This window comes from Electrophorus electricus, chromosome 21, assembly GCF_013358815.1.
Source record: "Electrophorus electricus isolate fEleEle1 chromosome 21, fEleEle1.pri, whole genome shotgun sequence".
NCBI classification, from domain to species: domain Eukaryota; kingdom Metazoa; phylum Chordata; class Actinopteri; order Gymnotiformes; family Gymnotidae; genus Electrophorus; species Electrophorus electricus.
Genome location: NC_049555.1, coordinates 14016336 through 14041488, shown reverse-complemented (window position 1 = coordinate 14041488; position 25153 = coordinate 14016336). Strand labels below are relative to the sequence as shown.

At 43.8% G+C, this 25153-nt stretch overlaps 2 protein-coding genes across 2 annotated transcripts in view; both read left to right on the top strand.

Moving 5' to 3' along the window:
• fhod1 (formin homology 2 domain containing 1) overlaps window positions 1-6175 on the top strand; it is a 38257-nt gene extending 32082 nt beyond the window's left edge. Inside the window, 10 exon segments of the mRNA XM_035520699.1 lie at window positions 124-306; window positions 565-684; window positions 1605-1766; window positions 2059-2249; window positions 2463-2655; window positions 2723-2888; window positions 3133-3192; window positions 3433-3507; window positions 3775-3948; window positions 4736-6175. Of these exon segments, the coding sequence (XP_035376592.1) occupies window positions 124-306; window positions 565-684; window positions 1605-1766; window positions 2059-2249; window positions 2463-2655; window positions 2723-2888; window positions 3133-3192; window positions 3433-3507; window positions 3775-3948; window positions 4736-4815 (1404 nt within the window). The 3' untranslated portion in view covers window positions 4816-6175.
• Window positions 6176-6661: 486 nt separating this feature from the next.
• The window catches only part of slc9a5 (solute carrier family 9 member A5), a 28359-nt gene continuing 9867 nt past the window's right edge, over window positions 6662-25153 (top strand). Inside the window, exons 1-8 of the mRNA XM_027018679.2 lie at window positions 6662-7070; window positions 16833-17135; window positions 17405-17568; window positions 20915-20993; window positions 21163-21340; window positions 22610-22830; window positions 23132-23334; window positions 24389-24478. Coding sequence (XP_026874480.2) covers window positions 6767-7070; window positions 16833-17135; window positions 17405-17568; window positions 20915-20993; window positions 21163-21340; window positions 22610-22830; window positions 23132-23334; window positions 24389-24478 — 1542 coding nt within the window. The 5' untranslated portion in view covers window positions 6662-6766. The remainder of the gene's footprint in view (window positions 7071-16832; window positions 17136-17404; window positions 17569-20914; window positions 20994-21162; window positions 21341-22609; window positions 22831-23131; window positions 23335-24388; window positions 24479-25153) is intronic.

Sequence of the window (25153 nt, the reverse complement as noted above, 5' to 3'; positions counted from 1 at the left end):
TACTTAACCTCTTCATCCACAAGAGGGCAGTGCTCTTACCCTTTTCACAAATGACTTTTTCAGTGTCGGACGAATCAGGAACGTGAAGTTTTATATTGCGCGCGTGTGTGTGTGTGTGCGTAGAAAATCCTGACCATGACCCCTACGGAGGAAGAGAAGCAGAAGATTCAGGAAGCGCAGCTAGCCAGTCCGGACGTGCCCCTGGGGACGGCCGAACAGTTCCTGTTCACTCTGGCTTCCATCAGTGGGCTGACCGCACGTCTGCAGCTCTGGGCGTTCAAGCTCAACTACGAGAGTGTGGAGAAGGTGCTGTGACCTTTGACCTGCAGGGCATACTTTTACAGTGCCTTCAGAAATGTGTTTCAGGGGAACTTTGTACATCCTGTGGGCCACCACACAAATGGACATTCAGATAACCTCCTCAGTTATTTAAGCATAGATGTAGATAGTTGAATTATTTAATGTGCTGTGATTAAGCTTTGGACAAGGCCTGTCTGTGTCGTCTGCACTTGTGGGTTTGTTGTCCTGTTCTACACCTGCTGACCGCCCTGTTCCGTCCTGCAGGAGATCGCCGAGCCCCTGTTCGACCTGAAACTCGGCATGGAGCAGCTGGCCAAGAACAAAACCTTCAAACGCATCTTGGCAACCCTCCTGGCCATCGGCAACTTCCTCAACGGCTCCAGTGTAAGTGGACTGTCTCGTTCACCTCATCAGAGCCCACCGAGTTCACCCCGGCCCCCCAGCGGGAGTGGACTCAAGCAACAAATCGTGCTCGCCATGGCGACGTGATGCTGTTGTCCGTCTGCCAGGCGGTTTGAATAATTGGAGAGCCACCTGGTTGGAAGCCAGGCTATGTAGTGTTTCCGTAGGACCGGAGTGGAAACTGGAGCTGCTGGATGTTACGCGACGAACTCTCAGTACACACGCAGCCTTGCTCATGAAGGACAACAACATCGACATTCTGGCAAACTGATCTTCATCCATGGTTCATTTTACTAAGAACGGAAGACACTTCACAACACGGAAGTTTCTTTCCTTTAAAGACAAGGCCCCTGTAAGGTGTCCAGACAAAGATGGGAGGTTTTAATCCACCTTTAATCCAGCTCGCCTGAGCGTTTGTTGTCGGTGTGTTGAGAGGTTTTTGTGCTCCAGCAGATTTCAGGTAGCAGCCAAGTCTGCACCACCAGAACCCTGCAGAGTCCAAGCACCCAGGCAGAGTGTTGAGCAAAGATGTATCTGAGACTTTCTGTCCCCTCCATTAAAAGCTTAGCAGAATCCTTGTGATTTTGAGAGGTTCTGGACATGCTGATCGACACCCAAAGTCGGCAAGTACCCAGTAACGTTAGACACTTATAAGGAAGTGTGACTTTATTGCTGGAAAACGGAAGCGTGTGCAGTCATGTCGGCTTTCAACAACGGTGAAAGAACCGTAGCAGCTCTCAACCTTTCCATCAAACAGGACCTGTAATGTTTCAAATCTTGTGCAAATGTTCCTTTAATTCGTCTTTGTTCCTGAGTGCAGGAAGACGATTCTGTCCCAAGGGATCCCTTTGACACCTGCAAAAGTGTCACTGCGTCCTCCTGTCTGTGTGTCGTAACTCCAGGCAAAGGGCTTCGAGCTGAGTTACCTGGAGAAAGTGATGGAGGTGAAGGACACCGTTCACAGACAGTCTCTGCTGCATCACTGCTGTAACTTTGTGGTGGAGAATTATCCAGACACCACAGATGTCTACTCAGAGGTTCCCTCCATCACCCGATCTGCTAAAGTAGGTCTCTCTGTACATTACCCTTCATTAGTCCTAGATATTGTATATCTTGTTTTTCAAGTATAGAAATACTCAATACTATAGTTTTTTAGTTATGATGTGTGAATAAGAACAGCCCTCTGTAGCATACGCAGTTTTCACTTACATTTTACCTTACTTGATCTGTTTGTCAGCATTTCAGTCAATGTTGTTTCAAATATAGAGACAAACCATATAGATTTGATTTACTTGGGGTGTGTGGGTGTGGGTGGTCTCATGTTCTTACGTTCACCTCTTCCTGTCTGTCTTTCAGGTGGACTTTGAGCAGTTGTCCGACTGCCTGGTCCAGCTAGAGAGGAAGTGCAAAACGTCGTGGGACAACCTGAAGGTGATGGCCAAGCACGAGACCAAACCACAGCTGAAAAACAGGATGACGGAGTTTCTCAAAGACTGCACCGAACGGATCATCATCCTCAAAGTTGTTCACAGACGCATCATCAACAGGTGACTGAGCGCGTGTGTCGTCCAGGTGCCTGGAAAGAAAGGAAACCTGCTGCCAAAGCTCTAGCTAGTTGGAGAAGTAGATCCTAAGTAGTAATGACCAGACGCTGTGTTGACGTTCAAATAACCAGACCATACATTTTAAAATAATGTTGAACTAGTTTAAATTGTGGACAGGAGACTGATGACGGACATTTCCCAATTCCCACTCCACAGGTTTCACTCCTTCCTTCTGTACCTGGGCCAGCCGTCGTACTCGGTCCGGGACATCAAAATAACTCAGTTTTGCAAGATCATTAGTGAGTTCTCTCTGGAGTACCGTACCACGCGAGAGAGGGTCCTCACACAGAAACGCAAACGCGCCGCCAACAGGGAGCGCACCAAGACGCGCGGCAAGCTGATCACAGAGGTGAGGACACGCCTCGTCCCTACGCCTCCCGTAGGGTGGCAGTCTAATGATGCTAATGTTCTCTCAGACAGAGAAGTTTTCCGGAGCTGTCCCGTTCCTGTCCCAGGATAGCCCCGCCCCTGTTTCCACAGCAATGGAAGCTGAACCAACCCAAGAGGAGCATGAGAACATGAAGAATCTTCTCATAGCCAACAACGACAACCTCAAGCCCCGCAGGTCGCGTGCTGTACGAAGTAAGAAGCCACATCCTCCCGCTGGCTCTGGTTCAGAGTTAAAAAGCAGATTAACACATTAAGACTGCAGTGTGTAAACAGCAGGCAGGATGTGTGAACTGGGCTGCTGGGGGGCCAATAATAAATAGAGGACCAAATCTTTCTATTAAAAAGTGATGCCTTCAAAAAGAGAATAGCAAACATTTGTTGAATTCTAAGAACCAAAGACGTTTTGGGTTTAACTGTGTTGTTTCCGGTCAAACAGAGCTGGTGACAGCCGATCTAGCTGTTTCTCCCACGTCACCGAGCAACTCTAATGACGAAGGTAGAGAACATACTGTGTGGTCATGGTGTGCGCGTGTAAGAGACGCTGTGTGGTGAGGTGGTTTTTAAGTCTGTGCAACTGCATGCTTGTCCTGTGTCAGATAAGAGGCACTGAGACACTTCCTCAGTTACACTTCTGGTTTTATCACGATAACTTCTATCGTATTTGCTCAGAGGCATCACCCACTGAACATTTTAAAGCATAAAGCAGGTGTTGCGACTGGCCTGTCTGGTCTTTCAGAGGTGACGGATTATGGTGCGAGTTTGTCTGATCCTGCAGTAGACAGCATAGACGCACGAGGCGTGGCTGGTGAAGGTATACTGCTGTCTGAATTAACCCAGCCTGTGACATTAAGTGTTGGTGTGTACTGTCACGGACCAAACACTAAAAGTGTTTTTGTGGTGTTGTGGACTAACCGTGGTGTGGGTCCTAAACACTTAAACTGGCTGCTGATGATTTTAAAAGGTGTTGAGCTTGTGCTTCTCTCTCCATCAGTTATTCTTGGCAGTTTGCTGTGTCCTGGGCATGAATTCACTGTTCTTTCATGATCGAGTGATGCGTTTTCACAACGTTGCTACACAGGTTTAGGAATTAGCCCATTGCAGCTGCCTACAGGCAAAGACGACAGCGCAAGTTCACAAGATGACGCAACAGATGAGATCATGGATCGACTGGTTAAGTCCGTTACCCATAATCCCACAGAGAGGCCATCTAGCCCTAAAACACGAAAACGGTCACGGGTGAACAGGAAATCATGTGAGTAACTAGCAAGATTTTTTTTTTTTAAATATAAAGTTTGAAGGAAAGGTCCACTGACTAGAGGAATAATGTGACCCCATCTGGGTTTATAACCTACTAAATTATTATATAATTTTGAGTGAAGACTCCAGGAACATGCAACAAGTTTACTGGTGTATGTCTGCATTCAACTCTTATTGGCCATGAGCTCTCTTAATGTGCTGTGACCTTTGCTCTAATAGCTAAATGTTTAAACTTTGTTTACGAATCACATTTAAATGAGGAGTCTGAAATTTAATGTCCATCTGTTCGTCACAGTTTTCCAGTGATTTGTTTTCATGATGGTGTGGGGTGTTTTTTAATTTTATTTTTATATTAGTAATTTATTCTTGGCAAGGTGGTTGGCTGCACATTTGTATGTGAAAGTTTGGTATTCTCAGTTTGAGAGATTTATTTATTTATGCTTTTTTTTTTTTTTTTTTAAAGTTAGTTAGTGATTTATCTTTGTCCAGAAATGGAGCTGAGTCAGCCTGGCTTGTTTGCTCTGTTTTCAAAAGCTCCTAAATCTCCGTCTCATTTGCAGCTGTTCTGTGTTCTTTGCTTCATGCCGTGACAATCGGCCTGTGGGCAGAGCAGTAAAAACAGGAGCTTGTTTCTGGCCCCTTCAGAAATGGAAACGCGCTCACATTTCCAAACATGGGGAGAAATTTAATTGACCCTTTGACTGATGGGAGTTCTTTTGCTCAGGTGAAAGACTTGAGTTATTGTGTGTGTGTGTGTGTGTGTGTGTGTGTGTGTGTTGCAGTGCGAAGGACACTGAAAAGCGGCCTGAGCGTGGAGGTTGTGCAGGCGCTGGGCCTCAACAAGGAAACAGAGAAAGTGTGAGATGCCCAAGGGCTGATCCAGGATCAACTGCTGCCCGTTGTGCCCTGATGGATACTGCACTATGGAGGGGGGAGGAAATGTTCCTAGGTCAGAGCGCCTACTCTGAGATGCTCAAATTGTCCCAGCAGACGTTTTTGAGGACTGCAGGCTGAGGCTCAGCTGTCTGATTTGCAGAGGATGGATGCTTTGAGTCACCCTCTACAAACACACTTCATCTTCCTTTCTGAGTAACGATACTTCCTGTCAAATGGCGCTAAACCTTTGTTACAAATACTGTAAGATTTTTATTTCCATCGAGACACAAGCACAATGATGTGTTCGTTTGACTTGGTTTTTATTGGTACCTGACATTAAATTGTTAAACACCAGACAAGATGTAATTTATATATGATACTACAGTAATGTATTTTCAGCAGGATAATTTGTACAGGTGCAAGTTATGTTTTATTTGGGGGTATTCAACTGTATATTAAGAGCATTTACTCAGTTTGGCTTTGTATAGACTAGACTGGTATGTTGTATGGAAAGAGATGTTAAATTTGCCGGTTTACACTGATCTGAGTTCAGTTTTCCAGTTCTACTCGTCCTTAAGGTTTATATCTGAGATGACGAATCTTACGTGATCAGTCAACCAGTAATGGCTCATTAGTGCTGTTAAGACCCTGAATCTCAATGTGAATTTGGGTGGAGGGGATTTAAACTGAGGGACGTTCATTTGTGTTTGGCGGATTTAGTTTTCCCTTTCTCCAGTTTTATCAGTCTCAGCAGTTTGTCATGTTTGGCCTCTGGCGGTTAGAAATCCACTTGAAGATTCACGTTGCAGAGGTGAAGGGTTCCCACTATTGAGCCAATAATGTGTCCTATTTAAGTTAGAATTAATTTCTTTCTAAATAATTTGTCTCATCTTTTCTGTTTTTAAAACACCGATTTCTGACAACTTGGTAGATTGATTGATTGATTTTCGTTTCTTTCAAATCCAAGTCACGTGGTGAAATAAGTGTACAAAGCACAAGGGTGGGACAGCTTGGTTACAAGCGTCTGAATGATGTTTATCAATACTGTTGTTGTTGTTGTTTGCAGCTGGGTGGCCTCTCCATATGCTGTGTGGTACTTTGCAGATCCTAAACGCTGTAATGCTTGTGTTCTCATCCTGAAGGTGTCGCTATAGCTATGCACTACTGTTCATGCCGTATCATTCTATGCACATACTTGCCCATGAAGATCTTTATTTAACAGTATTTACCAGTACTTTTATCTTTAGGTTTTTGAATGTATGACCTTCGGGGCCGAGGGAGTGTGTAATCTGAACACGAATGATTTCATTTCGTTTTCCTTTGAAAAATAAAGCATTTTAACAGATGTTGTTGTTGTTGTTGTTGTTGTTGTTGTTGTTTGGTTGAGCTGCTATTCATTATTTGCCCGAAACACTAGATGGACTAAACTGGTTTAAATGTGATTTCTTTTCTTACACGCGATTAAAATGCACAATCCACACACACGAGGGAGTTCCTCCGAGTTATGTTCTAAAGCTTAACCATGCTTCGTGTGTTCTGAAAATGCCAGATGCAAACATATACAAACACTAGCGTTTACACAGCAGTTCCATGGTTTCAATGAGAGGATTATGAATATTTAAATTTAACCGTGACTGACATTTGCCATATTTCTGTTCTTCAGCAAAGGTAGATAATGGGATTACGGTTATCCACATCTGTAAGGTTATCTCTCCGGATCTCTAGGATGATGTCTACCGTGTGTGGTGGCTCTTTAACACGGAGCTGGCGCTCCGCTGTGTCACGTGCCTCCATGCGCCAACCGTACCTTCGCGAGTTACCGGCGACTGAGGTGTCGGTTCTGTAAACGGGTACCGGCGCGTCCCGCCGAGGGCTCGTTACCATAGTGGCGTGTGCACAAAGAAAGGTGATGGCAACCCGTTAAACGGAGAGGAAACATGCTGATCTGTACCTGGCTGCTGCTCGTGTGTTCGGTCGGAGAGACGGCGGCCGACCTTTACGTTAAAGGAGCGTCGGTGCCTCCAGAGCCTTCCCGAACTCCTTCCCGGTCCAGTCCAGAGGAGTACGGGAATCCCGGCAGCGCAGTCGCCAGGTCTGCGGAAGCCCCGGCTCCCACCGCCGAGGACGGCGCCTCACCGCGCCACGGCGGTGGGTACAGGATAGTCCAGTGGGAATGGAGCTACGTGCAGACCCCCTACATCATCGCTCTCTGGCTGCTGGTCGCCAGCGTCGCCAAAATCTGTAAGCGCGCACCGACGACGTGGCCCGTGTGTCCAACGAAAAGTTGTTAAGACGCGTTGTTTTCTTTCGGAACTTGGCATGCGTCCTAATTTCGCACAGTACCTTAGCGTTATTGCTGTTTCGCAGCTCTTTTATAATAAGGGGTGTCAAAAGTTGTGCATCCTAACAGATAGACGGAGTCTGTTAATAACTGCTGGAATACCGCGTGAACTTGCTCTGCGCCTAGGGTCACCCGGAAGGTCTTGAACTCCGTGCGTAAACCGCTATGTGAAGCGCTCGGGCTCTCCAATGACGGTAAAAGTTGATCACAGCAGTTGAGCACATATGGTACATGTCACTAAGAGGGTGTGCTGCGTTGCTTAAATACGTGATAAATACTTATGTACAAGAGGTATGCCACAGTGTATGCGACTATAGAATTTGACCTTTGGGTTACTAGGTGGTCTTTCCCATTACGGCAGCCTCTTTATTCCGCTGGTGATGTACAGTGAACTCTGTGTTTTCGTCATGCCGGAATCTCTCCAAAAGTTCCATTTGAATGTTTTATATATATATATATATATATATATATATATATATATATATATATATATATATATATATTTCTTTTAAATTGAGCTACTATTGGCTGCGCACTATGCTGACACATCCTGTCTCTTCATCGACTACCAGGAGTGCTGTATTTGGTTGTAGTCCTGTCTGTAACAAGGTGCGAGATCACCTTGGCCCTGTCATGTGCATGCCGTGAGCAAATTCCCAGGAAAGCGCTTACTCAGAGGAGCACGACTTATTTCGGCTCTACTGTCATGATGTTGACGCACACAAGTGGAAGAATTTTAGCAGCGTGAGGGGCCCCTCAGTGCAGGTAGATGGAGGCCTTCTCTACTTGTTCTCTGCTCCTATGACGTGAATAATTAAAACACAACACAGTGCTGTTGTGTGTGGTCAGAACTGATCCTACTTTCCATCCTTCATTCACCGTTCACCTGCTTCCCAAGCGTTTGGTGCCTTCCTTTCCCTGACCTCCAGTCGTGTTTACTTACTGTGCTGCCGACGTTCTGTTTTGCCTGTGTGGGTGTATGCTGGGTGTTTGGCCCACTCTGATTTCAAGAACCAAGCTGAGACATTTTTCTGCTTGGAATATCTCTATAGTCTCTGTTCCCTCAGGCAGTAGCACACAAACTCAGAGTGAATATTTGTCTTGCGTTGGGAGAAAAACTCTACTCAATTGTGTCCAAAGCACCTGCTAGTTTCTCACCTGAAGTTCTATACCTGGTGTGCACACTTCTGCTGGTTAACCTATAATGAATGACATAATGTATAGAATCTATGATTCTATTAGATGTGTAGAATCTTTTGGATAGATAATGTGTAGAGTCTTTTAGAGATTACAGTTCTTTGGAATAATCAGATGTTTAGCTGTACTGCAAAGATAAATGACATCTTTGGCTCGGGTGTTGTGTCTGGATGTGACTTTGACATGTCATGGTGTGACATAAGCTCCCTTACAGCTATAAGGTCTTTCTACTCGTGTTGAACGTTTGGTGTTTTTTTAATTTGTGCTTGTGAGGGTATTTGTTACATAGAATAGACTATTGTTCCTTCCCTGGATCTTCTTTTGTGATGTGGATTTCCCAATATATTTAAAAAAAAAAAACATAATTAAAATATGCTTTATGTTAATATATCTGGACATTCAGGAAATTACAGCAATTACAGCAATCAGTTTCACCTGTCCGTGCCAAGCTGGGGATGGATGCTGAGCAGCAACTGGTCTCGTAGGCAACTGGCATGGCTATGCGGCTCCCCAGTAATGGGGACCTGAGGCTATGACATAAAATAGAAAATCTAAAAAATGATTTATTTTTTCTTTTGGTACCTTTACTGGTGTCTGATATCAGTGTGTTCCACATCCCATAATACTTCAGCTAGAGAGCCCGGTTAGCTGTTGTCATGGTGCGAAGGCAGAGCTGGAGGTGTAGAAGCCCCCAGGCAGGGGCGGAGCCGCTTGTGTTTCCTTGGGGTTATATGATCACGTCCCCCATTTCCATTCTCTCCTCTCTTGTGTTTTGCTTTGCTCCCCTCAGCCTGGCATGAACGTCAGACGTGTACCCAGACATGAGCAAGACCTGCGCGGTAAAGACTAGAGGGGACGCAGAAGCATTACCACCTTCAGATGGTCCTGTTTCAGTTTATCTGCTAAATCAGCGTAGCCATTTTATAAACCACTAGACTGTGGGCTGTACAGCTGTGCATATACTGTGATTCATTGTTAAACAGTGATTATGTCCCAATCAGCCACAACATTAAAACCATGACAGGTCAAGTAAATAACACTGATTATTGTATTAAGGGGTAGGATACGTGAACCAGGCTTGGAATGTAACAGTCGGTTCTTGAAGTTGATGTGACAGAAGCAGGAAGGCATGAGTGAATATCTGAACGACTCTTACAAGTCAAGCCTGTCCGGTCCGATCCTTCAGAAGATCTACTGTAGCAGAAATTGCTGAAAATGTAATACTGGCTATGATAGAAAGCTGTTAGAACGCAGAGGGCATGGCAGCTTGCTGCAGCCTAGACTACACAGCCACAGACCAATCAGAGCGTCCATGCTGACCCCTGTGTAGCTACAGACCAATCAGAGTGTCCATGCTGACCCCTGTGTAGCTACAGACCAATCAGAGTGTCCATGCTGACCCCTGTGTAGCTACAGACCAATCAGAGCGTCCATGCTGACCCCTGTGTAGCTACAGACCAATCAGAGCGTCCATGCTGACCCCTGTGTAGCTACAGACCAATCAGAGCGTCCATGCTGACCCCTGTGTAGCTACAGACCAATCAGAGTGTCCATGCTGACCCCTGTGTAGCTACAGACCAATCAGAGCATTCATGCTGACCCCTGTGTAGCTACAGACCAATCAGAGTGTCCATGCTGACCCCTGTGTAGCTACAGACCAATCAGAGCATCCATGCTGACCCCTGTGTAGCTACAGACCAATCAGAGTGTCCATGCTGACCCCTGTGTAGCTACAGACCAATCAGAGCATTCATGCTGACCCCTGTGTAGCCACAGAACAGTCAGAGAGTCCTAACCACTACCTAACCACTGTTGCAGACCAAGTTCACCTATTCATGGCAATTGTATTCTCTAATGGCTGTGGCCTTTTTCAGCACCCTGCCACACTGCAGATAACGTTAAGGAATGGTTTGAGGAACACGACAAAGAGTTCAAGGTCTTAACGTGATTCCTCAGCTCTCAACCTGAACAAAGCACCTGTCAAATAAAAAGTCAATCCAAACTGTGACCTCTGTCCATATAAAGCCCTTCATAAATAACCAGAAGTGCAGTTCCAGAGCTGTGTGAGACATAGCAGATGCTGTTCTCCTGTTCCCTGTTGCTTTCTCAGTAAACACTGATAAAGGGAGAGAGTGTTTACTTAACCAGGTGTTTAAATGGAAGGTGGCTGTTTATTATGACACTTATTGGTCTCATCTGCTAGCTGGTTGGAGGAAGCGAGTCTGCGGCACGGATAGCTCGCTTGTTCCAGAGAAATTATGGTATAAAGCCTGAGCAGGTCTGGGAAAGTGTGCTTGAGGCTGAACATGATGGATAAAGATTGGATTTCTTTCTCTCTTTCTCTCTCCCTCTCCCCCCTTCTCCCTCTCCCTCTCGCTCTCTCTCTCTCTCTCTCTCTCTCTCTCTCTCTCTGTGTGACTTCAAAGCTACATCTAAGCTTTCTGCTTTTTAACCGGTACTTTTGAAGGTCTAATAGAGTGGTTACTGTTTTCTACAGTTTAAGTGTGTGTTTGTGTGTGTGTGTATGTGTGTGTGTGTGTGTGTGTGTGTGTGTGTGTGTGTGTGTGTGTGTGTGTGTGTGTGTGGAGCCATTTTCTGTACTCTTATGAATGACTCACAATAGGGGGCGACTGATGTGTCCACGGAAGGTGTGTGTGTGTGTTAACACAGTAAGGTGTGTGTGTGTTGTGCTCTAATCGCTCTGTCTATGAAAAGCATTAATTATTACTGCCATTAGATTCTCTCTTTACCTCTTTTGTGAACATCAACTTTTGCCCTATTCTCTCCATCCTTTTCTAACTACCTCTCTCCCTTCAGTCTCTTTTATCGCTCTCTCTCTGCTCCTCTCGGCTTTGAGACAGGGACGTGTGGGTCCTCACTTTGTTCCCATGCGAAGGATCTCGGTTGTCTCCTTGTCATGTCTGTCTTTCTGCTTAGCTACACTTCTGATCTGCTCAGAGAGCATAAGGCCAGTTGATCTCTCAGATTCATGGCTGCAGACCAGCTCTCAGTCCCCACAATTCAAAGCAAGCGTGATGAAGCAGCGTTTAGCTTGTGCGTTACACATATCTGGAACTAACTCCTAGAGGAACGCAGAGGTAGCTATTTTTAAATCCAGGTTAAGAAAATCTTTCTATTTTATCCCGGTTATAATTGAATACTTGTACTCTGTTTTTTTGCAGCACTTTATTTTAGTAAAGCCTTGCATTTTTAGTATAGTTTTATCTATTCTTCATCGTTTACATCATTTTATTATTTTTTCGATTTAAATAACATACATTGAATCATTTTTTCTATTTAAATCAGTTGTGCTGTTTAATCTTTAAACTTTTTTCTTTTTTTTGCATATAGATCAGAGTACATAATAAGCAGTCTAATAATAAACATTCTAATAAGCATAAATCATTCTTATTAAGCTATTATTATTTTAGCAATTTTTTAAAGCATTTTTTACAAAAGTTCACTGGCTTTTCATCCTAACAGCTTTTGCTCAAATAGTCGCTCAGAGAGAGAAATAAAGTGTCTGTGACTTTCCTGGACTCTGTCAGATAAAGATTTGAACATGGTATGGCTGCATTAACCAAACAGAAAATTTCACAAGAGGGGAACTGTTCGCAAGAAATATAGAATCAATTACAGCAGGCTTGACATCGTTGAGTCAGATAAAGGGTTAATACTAGGGCGCTCCATCAGGGGTCTGTGTGGGTTTTACTAATGTTATTCTGGATAACTTTCTATCATCTTCTCACACGTTTCACCTGCAGTGTAACAGTCTGAACTTTCATCTTGCATGAGTGAGACAGATGTCACCACCAGCGCAGTGCTACTGTCGAACCGTTTCCTGTTACGGTGGGAGAGTTCCTGTCCTTTTTTATGTGCTCTCACTTCACTTTATGGATCTTTCCACCTGTGTGTCCTTCCATGAACTGTGCTGTAGCTCTTGAGCCAGTCCTCATAGAATATGTGTCAGTTGCAGTGACTGGGAGTGTGTGAGAGTGCACAACCACCACTAGCAACACCCAGAAGAGCTTGTCTGCCGGCCAGGGCAGAACACCCGAGAAGAATACACGAGAAGCAGGCAGTGCATAAAGGCAAGCCATTTGAGGTGATCTGTGTGCTTGCTGCATTTTGAAATGCAGTATGCAGGACTGTATATAGTATGTTGTATGTATACAGGACAGCATACAGTATGTTGTATGTATACAGGACAGTATATAGTATGTTGTATGTATACAGGACAGTATACAGTGTGTTGTATGTATACAGGACTGTATATAGTATGTTGTATGTGTACAGGACAGTGTACAGTATGTTGTATGTATACAGGACAGTGTACAGTATGTTGTATGTATACAGGACAGTATACATTATGTTGTATGTGTACAGGACAGTATACATTATGTTGTATGTATACAGGACAGTATACAGTATGTTGTATGTATACTGGACTGTATATAGTGTGTTGTATGTGTGCAGGACAGTATGTTGTATGTATACAGGACAGTATACAGTGTGTTGTATGTATACAGGACTGTATATAGTATGTTGTATGTATACAGGACTGTATATAGTGTGTTGTATGTATACAGGACTGTATATAGTATGTTGTATGTATACAGGACAGTATACATTATGTTGTATGTGTACAGGACAGTATACATTATGTTGTATGTATACAGGACAGTATACAGTATGTTGTATGTATACTGGACTGTATATAGTGTGTTGTATGTGTGCAGGACAGTATGTTGTATGTATACAGGACAGTATACAGTGTGTTGTATGTATACAGGACTGTATATAGTATATTGTATGTATACAGGACTGTATATAATGTGTTGTATGTATACAGGACAGTATACAGTATTTTGTATGTATACAGGACAGTATACAGTATGTTGTGTGTATACAGGACTGTATATAGTGTGTTGTATGTGTGCAGGACAGTATGTTGTATGTATACAGGACAGTATACAGTATGTTGTATGTATACTGGACTGTATATAGTGTGTTGTATGTGTGCAGGACAGTATGTTGTATGTGTACAGGACTGTATATAGTATGTTGTATGTATACAGGACTGTATATAGTATGTTGTGTGTATACAGGACTGTATACAGTGTGTTGTATGTATACAGGACTATATAGTGTGTTGTATGTATACAGGACAGTATACAGTATGTTGTATGTATACAGGACTGTATACAGTATGTTGTATGTATACAGGACTGTATATAGTGTGTTGTGTGTATACAGGACTGTATACAGCGTGGTGTGTATACAGGACTGTATACAGTGTGATGTGTATACAGGACAGTATACAGTATGTTGTGTGTGTACAGGACAGTGTACAGTATGTTGTATGTATACAGGACTGTATATAGTGTGTTGTATGTATACAGGACTGTATATAGTATGTTGTATGTATACAGGACAGTATACAGTATGTTGTGTGTATACAGGACAGTATACACTATGTTGTGTGTATACAGGACTGTGTATAGTGTGTTGTATGTGTGCGGGACAGTATGTTGTATGTATACAGGACAGTATACAGTGTGTTGTATGTGTACAGGACTGTATATAGTATGTTGTATGTATACAGGACTGTATATAGTGTGTTGTGTGTATACAGGACTGTATACAGTGTGTTGTATGTATACAGGACTGTATATAGTATGTTGTATGTATACAGGACTATATATAGTATGTTGTATGTATACAGGACTGTATATAGTGTGTTGTATGTATACAGGACAGTATACAGTATGTTGTATGTGTACAGGACTGTATATAGTGTGTTGTATGTATACAGGACAGTATACAGTATGTTGTATGTGTACAGGACAGTATACAGTATGTTGTATGTGTACAGGACAGTATACAGTATGTTGTATGTACACAGGACTGTATATAGTGTGTTGTGTGTATACAGGACTGTATACAGTGTGGTGTGTATACAGGACTGTATATAGTATGTTGTGTGTATACAGGATTGTATATAGTATGTTGTATGTATACAGGACAGTATACAGTAAGTTGTATGTATACAGGACAGTATACAGTATGTTGTATGTGTACAGGACAGTATACAGTATGTTGTATGTATACAGGACTGTATATAGTGTGTTGTGTGTATACAGGACTGTATACAGCGTGGTGTGTATACAGGACTGTATACAGTGTGATGTGTATACAGGACTGTATATAGTGTGTTGTATGTATACAGCACTGTATATAGTATGTTGTATATGTACAGGACAGTATACAGTATGTTGTGTGTAAACAGGACTGTATATAGTGTGTTGTATGTGTGTAGGACAGTATGTTGTATGTATACAGGACAGTATACAGTGTGTTGTATGTGTACAGGACTGTATATAGTATGTTGTATGTATACAGGACTGTATATAGTGTGTTGTGTGTATACAGGACTGTATACAGTGTGGTGTGTGTATACAGGACTGTATATAGTATGTTGTGTGTATACAGGACAGTCTACAGTATGTTGTATGTATACAGGACAGTATACAGTATGTTGTATGTGTACAGGACTGTATACAGTGTGGTGTGTATACAGGACTGTATATAGTGTGTTGTGTGTATACAGGATTGTATACAGTGTGTTGTATGTATACAGCACTGTATATAGTATGTTGTATATGTACAGGACAGTGTACAGTATGTTGTATGTATACAGGACTGTATATAGTGTGTTGTGTGTATACAGATCTGTATACAGTGTGGTGTGTGTATACAGGACTGTATAAAGTATGTTGTGTGTATACAGGATTGTATATATATTATGTTGTATGTGTACAGGACAACATACAGTATGTTGTATGTATACAGGATTGTATATAGTATGTTGTATGTATACAGGACAGTATATAGTATGTTCTATGTATACAGGACAGTATACAGTATGTTGTATGTATACAGGACTGTATATAGTATGTTGTGTGTATACAGGACTGTATACCGTATGTTGTATGTATACAGGACTCTGGGTTCTGTCTTCTTTTTCTTCCAACATTCACTGTATGTTCTGCTCTGCCATGATGGTTGATTTAATAATGCAGGGATTAATCTAAGCAGAATTCAGGGCAGGTTTTTTTCCGCACAGCCAACACAAAGAGTATCAAATACTATTGCTTTGTCTGGCTTTGGGGATACGGACTATGTAGCCTTGGATTGTGTAAGTCAGTGATATTTCTGTAGCACAGAAAGTGTGCCAAATTTATGATTTACAACCCGCCCAGAAAGCAATTATAAGAAAACTGCAAGAATGCATGTATGAATAGATGCAAAGATGGTTTTGTTCTGGATAAATTGCAGAACTGATCATGGAAATGAACAAAAATTCTTTTTAGACTTTGTTACTATGGTTGCAGCATGACAAACTACATGAGAAAATGCCCAACACTGCCGCAATGCATATATACAGGCAGGGCTGAAATGTTTTTGACATGAAGTTAACATGTTGTGTGCGTCTATACAAAACTCTGCTCCGCTCACAGAAGGTTCAGTTGACATCTGAGATGCTTCAGTGTGCCCACGCAGTAGAAACCTCTGTATTTTCGTATTTTATTGGTGTTTGTTTGGATAAGTGGTCATATCATCCTGCCACAATGATTAACTCACACTGGCTGGTACCAGGCCTAACTGCCCTGGTTGTCCATCTGGTTATGCTCTGGTTATGTCCGTGCAGGCATACGGTAGCCCCAGTCTAGCCCCTCACGCAGCTTCAGATGGCCTTGTGTCTTCAAACACAATTATGTCTGCTGTACAGAATGCAACATAAACTGGTTTACATCGGTTTCTGTTCAGGTCTTCTTTGTGCTGGCTTGTATTACATGTAAAAGAACATTACCTGTGTACTGCAAAATCATTCAAAAACATTCATAAAACCTCCTCTCATTAAGTTCCCCTCTGCTTCTCCTCTTGCTTGTGGGCTGTTTTGGGCAGGTTTATCAGTACAAGACAGACAGATAGCCAAATGAAGTGAAACTGAACCAAATACAGCGTGCCTATGTCCGAAATGGAAATGTTCTGTAAACACACGGCAGCCCTTACGATCCTCCAAGCACCTTTTAGATGGGTTTTTTGTTTTGTTTTTTTTCTTCCTGGGTCTTGTGGATAACTTCTCCTTGACAGTTCCCTTACTGTACTTCATGAACAGCCCAAACAGTTTTAAGAAAAAGCTCAGTAGTGACCCAGTGGTGGCTCAGTGGTGGCTCAGTGGTTAAGCTACCAAGTTGCCAAGTTGCCACTGTTGGGCCCCTTAACTCTTAATTGGTCAACTTTTCTTCAGGTAGAATCGTAAGGGTTTTTTGGATAAAAGCGTTAGCAAAATGCTGTAAATGTAAATCAGTATTAAGACTGACTGTATCTTTTGCTCCTAAGCCTGTCCAGGGCGAGCTGGTTGCGAGTTTGGTTCTGCTTTGTTTCTCTGTCTCCCCCAGTGTTTCACTTCTCTCAACGCTTCACCACGCTTGTGCCTGAGAGTTGCGTGCTCATTTTGTTGGGCTTGGTCCTGGGTGGCATCGTCCTCTTCGCCAGCAAGAAGCAGCTGTACCAGCTGGACCCAGGGCTCTTCTTCCTCTTCCTGCTGCCCACAATAGTGGGGGATGCTGGGTATTTCATGCCTGCCCGCCTTTTCTTCGACAACCTGGGCGCCATCTTAATGTACGCGGTGGTGGGGACTCTGTGGAATGCTTTCTGCACAGGCTTCTGTCTCTATGGAGTCAAGTTGGCAGGGGTCATCGGTGAGTTGTAGGATGAGACCAGCATGGAGGGCTGCGTGAATAAGCCCAACGTGTGTTTCAATCCGCTAAAAACCACTCTTTCACAAGCATGTGCACAAGGGAGTATTTATCACTATGATAACTGTGTATGTGTTTGTGTGTGTGTGTATTTGTGTGTGTGTGTGTGTGTGTGTGTGTGTGTGTTTGTGTGTGTGTGTGTGTGTGTGTTTGTGTGTGTGTTGGTGTGTGTGTGTGTGTGTGTGTGTGTGTGTGTGTGTGTGTGTGTGTAGATGACAGAGTGGAAGCAGGTCTAATGGATTTCCTGCTGTTTGGCGCTCTGATCTCGGCGGTGGATCCGGTGGCAGTGATCGCTGTGTTTGAGGAGGTCCACGTTAACGAGATGCTCTTCATCATCGTCTTCGGCGAGTCGCTCCTCAATGACGCAGTCACGGTGGTGAGTCAGACGTCCTCCCGCATGGCTCTCGCTGCAGCTCACAGCCCTGCTTAAATGTGCCTCGTGTCACCCTCAAAAGGTCAAGTGTTTTAATAACTGCTGCTTATGACCACTGAGTCCTGTGAGGCGTTTGTTGGACGCTGGGGTCCTCTACACAGCAAGGAACCTTTCACTGGTCATTTAAAACACAAAACACAAAATGGCCACAAATCTCATCATTCTAATTCACCAATACCAAGTACATAAGCGGTAGAATTATAAAACTGAATTCACTGTCCTCTGACAATGCTAACATTCTGTTCCTTAGGAAATATGTGAACAGACTATCTTTGGAGTTGGAAAACACAGATATTTTGTGGTTAAAAAAGCATTCATCTTTCTTTCTGACCACTTATTCCCTCAACCAGTCTGCTCCCTGGTCGTTATGGCAACATATCTCTGGCATGGTTTTGCCATCACACAGGAAGCCCTAATTTCCCTTTGATCTTTACTTTAAAGCAATATAGCACCTGCATTTGCATAATGTGATAAAAAAAAAAAACTTGCGTGCTACAGCGGTAAGAATGGTGCCTTCTTAGCTGATGTTATGTTTTTACACAGGTGTCGTCGTGATTAAATATCTAGATCTATTACTGCCGAGCATATCACTCTGTTCTCTACTCGAGCTCTGTGTTTGGTCCAGTACCACAATAACAGTAGGCTTTCTTTCACACACTGAGTTTGAGTGATGTTCTTTCCAGAAACTGACACTGATCTAGTTGCATACAAGTAGCAGTACTGTAATGAACAGAACCTAGAAGCTTTAATACAGTGGAATTATACCTAATACAAATATAAACCTGTTACAAACAGAAACACAGTGTCTAGTGACTGAGCCATTTTTCATGCTGCAATATTGATTGTATTACTTCATTGCAATTACTGAGAGTACACAATTAGTGACAGTAATAAAATGTGGCCCCGGGGGTGAGTCATTAGTTATATAGCCTGTGTGGAGGCTCTGTGTAGCTTCACTGTTTAGCTGTACTGAATAACTGCACTGATTAGCTGTACTGAATAACTGTACTATTTAGCTATACTGATTAGCTGTACTGAATAACTGCACTGATTAGCTGTACTGAATAACTGTACTATTTAGCTATACTGATTAACTGTACTGAATAACTGCACTGATTAGCTGTACTGAATAACTGTATTATTTAGCTATACTGATTAGCTGTACTGAATAACTGTACTGATTAGCTGTATTGATTAGGTGTATTGAATAACTGTACTGATTAGCTGTCGTGAATAACTGTACTATTTAGCTGTACTGCCCTGCCTCCTGTGCTGTGCTGACAGGGTTAGTGTTAGTGCTAGGGTTAGGTTAGGGTTAGGGTTAGGTTAGGGTTAGGGTTAGTGTTAGGGCTAAGGTTAGTGTTAGGGTTAGGTGTTAAAGTGTGGTTAGTGTTAGGGTTAGGGTTAGGGTTAGTGTTAGTGTTAGGGTTATGTAAGGGTTAGGGTTAGGGTTAAGGTTAGGTTAGGGTTAGGTTAGGATTAGTGTTACGGTTAGGGTTAGGGTTAGGGTTAGGTGTTAGGGTTAGGGTTAGTGTTAGGTTAGGATTAGTGTTAGTGATAGGGTTAGGGTTAGATGTTAGGGTGTGGTTAGGGTTAGGTATTAGTGTTAGGGTTAAGGTTAGGTTAGGGTTAGTGTTACGTTAGGGTTAGGGTTAGAGTTAGGTGTTAGGGTGTGGTTAGGGTTAGGTGTTAGTGTTAGTGTTAGGGTTAGGCTCTCTAGGGGGCTCTACCCAGTGCCCAGGAAACAAGCTTCGTCCCACATTCCTAACTTTCGCTCACCCACTTCACCTTAATCTGATCGCATCCCGTGAGTCTGTGCATAAAGCAGCACATGCAGGATGTATCTTGGATGAGTGTGGAGCTTCTGTAGTTCATGACACCATAAGCATCAGGATGTTGAATCAGGGGTCGCATATTCCCAAAGGACTCTTAACCTAAGGGCCTAGTTAACCCCATGAACCTCACATACTATATATCACTCTGTTATGAGACCCAGAGGGGGATTCAAATTAAAGACTTAATTATCTTCACTCAAATTGCCCAAAATCTTTTTTTTTTTTTTTTTTTTTTTTAAATATACTTACCCTGCAGCCCAGCAAGATGACAGGACAGTGGTAATGTGATCTTTTGTAACCTTATGATTACTTACACTACTATGAAGTATCGCAACTAAAGATTGAAGCTGTACCTCACTCAAGTGGATTTTAATGCTGCACAACTGTACAATAGTGAAAATCTAGTAAATTGTATACATTGTATCATCTAAAGGTACCATTTGACTAAAGGGCTTTGCACAGTGCGTCTCAACACCACAACACAGACAGCTTTCTCTGGCTGCTGGCAGTGATTGGAGGCTCTCGGTTGTCACAGTTAAATCCTCCTTCTGCTGCCCTGATAATCAAGTCAACACAGACAAGCGGTGTGACTCAAACAGGATGAGTCTGAACACAGAGGACATGCTCTCACAGCTGTGGGCACTGGGGCCCAATGCTAGGGTCAGGACCCGACACTAGGGTCAGGGCCCGACGCTAGGGCCAGGGCCCGACGCTAGGGTCAGGGCCCGATACTAGGGTCAGGGCCCAACGCTAGAGTCAGGACCCAACACTAGGGTCAGGGCCCAACGCTAGGGTCAGGGCCCGATGCTAGGGTCAGGGCCCAACACTAGGGTCAGGGCCCAACGCTAGGGTCAGGGCCCGATACTAGGGTCAGGGTTCCACGCTAGGGGTCAGGGTTCCACGCTAGGGTCAGGGTTGCACGCTAGGGTCAGGGTTGCACGCTAGGGTCAGGGCAGGTGGAGAACGGCACCGTGGCTCCTTTACTCAGGAGCCACTCTGGCTTTAATTAGCCCATGAGCGTCATGTTGCGTATGCAGGCCTCTCTGCTATTTGCCGCGGTTGGAGGACAGGCGACCCCGAGCGACCCCACACTGGCAGCCCCTGTTCATTTTTTTCTGCTGTGTCACCTCAATAAAGGGCTTCACTCTTGAGGAGCTGCAGTAAGCCTGTTGTATGAGTGTCTGTCAGCTCAGCTCAGCTCACACACACACACACACACACACACACACACACATACACACACAAACACATCCATTCTTACATGACTCTTCCCAAAATAAGACTTACGCTTCCAATGGCTTTCTATGTATAACTAGTTTTTAAGTGTCTAAAAACATTCATCAGGTCACCATTGATGTAATTAGTGCAAGGTGCAAGTTAATCTGAAGGCCATTTTTGTTAAATTAAACATTTTAATATTTATGTTACACATTTCTTCCCTTGCTGTTTTTAAGGTGTTGTATAAAGTTTACATATCCTTTGTGGAAGTGGGCCCAGGGAACGTGCACACGGCAGACTACTTTAAAGGAGTTGGTGAGTTCACACCTCATCCAGAAAGTAGTTCAGCCCTGGTAGTTTAGTGCTGTAATGTTAAACCAACCAATCGTGACACTTGCAGATCATAGTGTGGCCTCACAGACCTTAATATTACTAGTAGCAATAGTTTCTGTGCCGGTACGAGGCAGCTGTGTGTCTTCCCCAGTCTCCTTCCTCGTGGTCAGCCTCGGCGGCACGCTGGTGGGCCTGGTCTTTGCCATGATCCTGGCGTTCGTCACACGCTTCACAAAGAGAGTGCGCATCATGGAGCCGCTGCTGGTATTCCTGCTGGTGTACCTGGCCTACCTGACAGCTGAGCTTTTCTCTCTCTCTGCCATCCTCTCGTGAGTACAGACACGCCAGCGCACGGGACCGAGTCTGTTACGTTAGTCATGTTAGTATGTAGAGAATAAAGTGTGTGTGTGTGTGCGTGCGTGTGAATGTGCATGCACACGCACATGCTTGCTATTGTGTGATTGTGTGTGTGTGCGCGTGTGTGTGTGCGTGTGTGCGTGCATGTGTGGTGTGTGTGTGTGTGTGTGTGCGTGCGCGTGTGTATGTGTGTGCACGCGTGTGTGTGTCCACTTTGGTCACTTTGACAAATAAACCCCTTTTTAACTCCCATTTCCATTTACCACAACTCTCAGATTTTAGAGATCTTAAATTTGCTTCTTATCTCAGTATCCCAACATCACCTAAGTGCTAATTTAATGCAGTTAAAAGCACTGTTGAGGAGTTTTATGCAGTTTATCTTATGTAAACATGTATTTAATTGAATACTACTTTAAAGAGATGTCAGTCCTGATAACACGTGTGTGTGCGCATGCACATACATACACAAACAAACCCAGCAGCTGAAGTTCACTTTTTGGAACAGACATCTGGAAAATGTCTCCAGCGCCCCCTCATGGCCACCTTGCGTTCATTCTTATCCAGCAGTGTGGAGCCCTAATCGTGAATGAAACTTTCTGTTTTAAATACGCAGACACAGTGGATGTAAAATGTCAGATGCAATCTCCTAGTGCTAAACTTCCTCGTAGTTCTCGCCACTCCGGGCTAAAATCCTTCTAACTCGTCCAGCGCTGCACAGTGATTTGATTAACTCTGATTAGCGGACACTCGAGGCTGTTTTGTGTAAGTGGAGGAGTATATTATAGAAGAGGTTCACAGTGCTATCACTCCGAGATTACATGGGGCTATAAACAACCCCCTTATACTCCCCCAGGGAAGGTAATTCAGCCTGAGTTGCTTTAAACCCTAAATGATGGTGATATTGTTAATAAGGGCACAAATGAGAAGCCCCAGGAATCAGAAGGAGGAGCAGGTGTAACATGCTGAGTGAATGATCAGATTTTCCTTCTTGTTTGTGTTTTGTTGTTGGTAAATGTCTGGTAAATGTCTCCTCTGTTTGCAAATGACTTTACACGGTGCAGAGTTTTGTCCAATGTGCAGCATGGGGCCTTAGCCCCGGTAATGCCGAACCGTTACGCTGGTTTAATGGGCCATTCTGCATCATGTTAAAGCACTTTACTGAAGGGAATAGTTTGGTCACTGTGTACCGATGTTACTGCCTCCCGTGGGTCTAGTTCTCCCCTCCGTGTGTACGACCCCAGAATGACCTTCTGCGGCCTTGGGTGCAATAAGTATGTGGAGGCAAACATATCCCAGAAGTCCCGAACTACGGTGAAGTACACAATGAAGACCCTGGCCAGCATTGCTGAGACCATTATCTTCATTTTCCTTGGCATCTCGGCCGTGGATAAGTCCAAGTGGGCGTGGGACACAGGCCTTATCGTCTGTACCCTCATCTTCATCTTCGTCTTCAGGGCCATAGGTGAGTTTTTAATCCAAAGGGATGATTAGGAGTTTAAGACGGGTTCCTGGATACCACATAAGATTAGTCTCGGTTTACGGCGCACTTTTGACTGTGATTCTTCTGTTGAATTTATTTTTCAGTTGAGATTCGGTCAGTGTCAGTTGTATGTGGTTTGTTTATGGCTGTTGCAGATAAATATTTATCATAAATTAATAAAACATGATATGCTATATATGCTATCAGTTCCTATCTTAGACAGCAACCTTTGGTAGTATTCTTGATTAAACTTTAAATGAATATTTTTGCTGTACTCTGGCAGGTGTTGCGGGGCAGACCTGGATTCTGAACAAGTTCAGATTAGTTCCCTTAGACAAGATTGACCAAGTGGTGATGTCATACGGCGGCCTGCGAGGGGCAGTAGCGTTTGCCCTTGTAGTCCTGCTGGATGGGGGGCAGGTGAAGGCAAAGGATTACTTTGTCGCAGCCACTATAGTTGTGGTTTTCTTCACTGTCATGTTTCAGGTAAATGACCCCATATATCAGTATCTGTGTGGGTGTGTGTGCGTGTGTGTGTATGTGTGTGCGTGTGTGTGTATGTGTGTGCGTGTGTGTGTGTGTGTGTGTGTGTGTGTGTGTGTATGTCTGTGTGTGCGTGTGTGTGTGTGTGTGTATGTGTGTGTGTGTGTGTGTGTGTGTGTGTGAGTGCATGCATGTGTACGCAAATTCCTGGGCATTTGAGTTGTTGAGTATGATTAATTGTCTGGCAGCAATGACATTTCACCACGCAGTGTTAAATTGTTGTGAGATACTGATGCTAATTGATTAATAGTGGAATTTACGGAGATGCTTTGTTTGCGCGTGCACTTGTGTGTGTGTGTGTGTGTGTGTGTGTGTGTGTGTGTGTGTGTGTGTGTGTGTGTGTGTGCGTGTGTGTGTGTGTGCGTGTGTGTGCGTGTGTGTGTGTGTGTGTGTGTGTGTGTGTGTGTGTGTGTATGGGACAAAGACTGATGCCTCTGATTATTGCTGACATTAGATGGGAATAAGATATAATAATAAGATATATAAGATAATAATAAGATATATCTGGCAATCTAATTCTTCATAGGTTATTTTTAATTTGCTTGTTGTCATTAGCTACACTAGCTGATGTTGAATGTAGGTGCTCGCTTTGGAGCAGTGAGGTCAATATTTGGGCTCTGTGTGTCAACGAGTAACAGTGAATCATTTCCCCAGCAGAGCTGGGAAAACAAACGCCATAATATCCTTGCATCTACAGTGATGACTCCGTGTGGTTCTGCTGTGTTGTGGTACCGTGGTGCGTGGCACAAGTCAGTGTGTGAGAAGAAAAACACGGTATCAGTGTGTGTTGGGCTCTTGTTCTTAAAGTGTGAAAACAGTGTTGGCTTGTGAGGGACTGTCTGCTGGCTTTCAGGGACCAAATCCTAGTTAACCAACTTTAATTTTCAACATTTGACATAAACCCCCCCAAAACATCCTGCTTATCGAGCAGAATGTATTCTTAGTTGTTACCATGTACAGCTGACGTTGGATTTGAATGGTTCTGTCTCTTACTCAGGGCCTGACCATCAAACCTCTGGTGACGTGGTTGAAGGTTCCTAGAAGCACCAACAGGAAGCCTACTGTTAACGAGGAGATCCACGAGCGTGTGAGTCAGGACACCAGGAACTGCTGTCACGCTCGCTCTCTCTCGCTCTCTCTCTCTATCGCTCTCTCTATCTTTCACCCTGTCTTTCAAGCTCTGTGCAAATTCTCCCTTTGGGTTGTGCAATAGGCCTTTTCAGAGTAGTTGCAGCTTTTAGAGGAGAACTGCACCAGATGGATGTTAGCCGTGTAGTCCAGTGAATTAATCATCACAACAGCGTTTCAAGGCCCCAAACCTCTTTTTTTTTAGGACTACAAACTTATTCAGCCCCCTTCACCAGTCACCCTCAGTATTCCAGAAAATTGTTGAGCTTTTCAACATGTCTTTCAGGACAGAGTTAGTCACATATGTCAACATTTCCCTGTAGTCTCTTAGTCTCACTCCTTTCCTCCTCAGGGACCTGCTCTCACTCCTCATTGGATCCAGAATAGCTTTACTGTGACCAATCGCCTTCACGTCTCCTGAAGTAATTAACAAGTCTACCCCGCCCTCCTGTCGGTTTGACCCTGTCCCACCCTCCCTTCTTAAAGCATGTGCATCTAGCCTCTCCTCCCGCACTCAATAAACATCCAACTTAATAAATAGCTCTGTCCCCGCAGCCAATAAAACGGCCGCGTTTATTCCTGTTCTCAAGGAGCCTGCCTTGACTCAGCCTGCCTCGCCAATTATGGACCCATT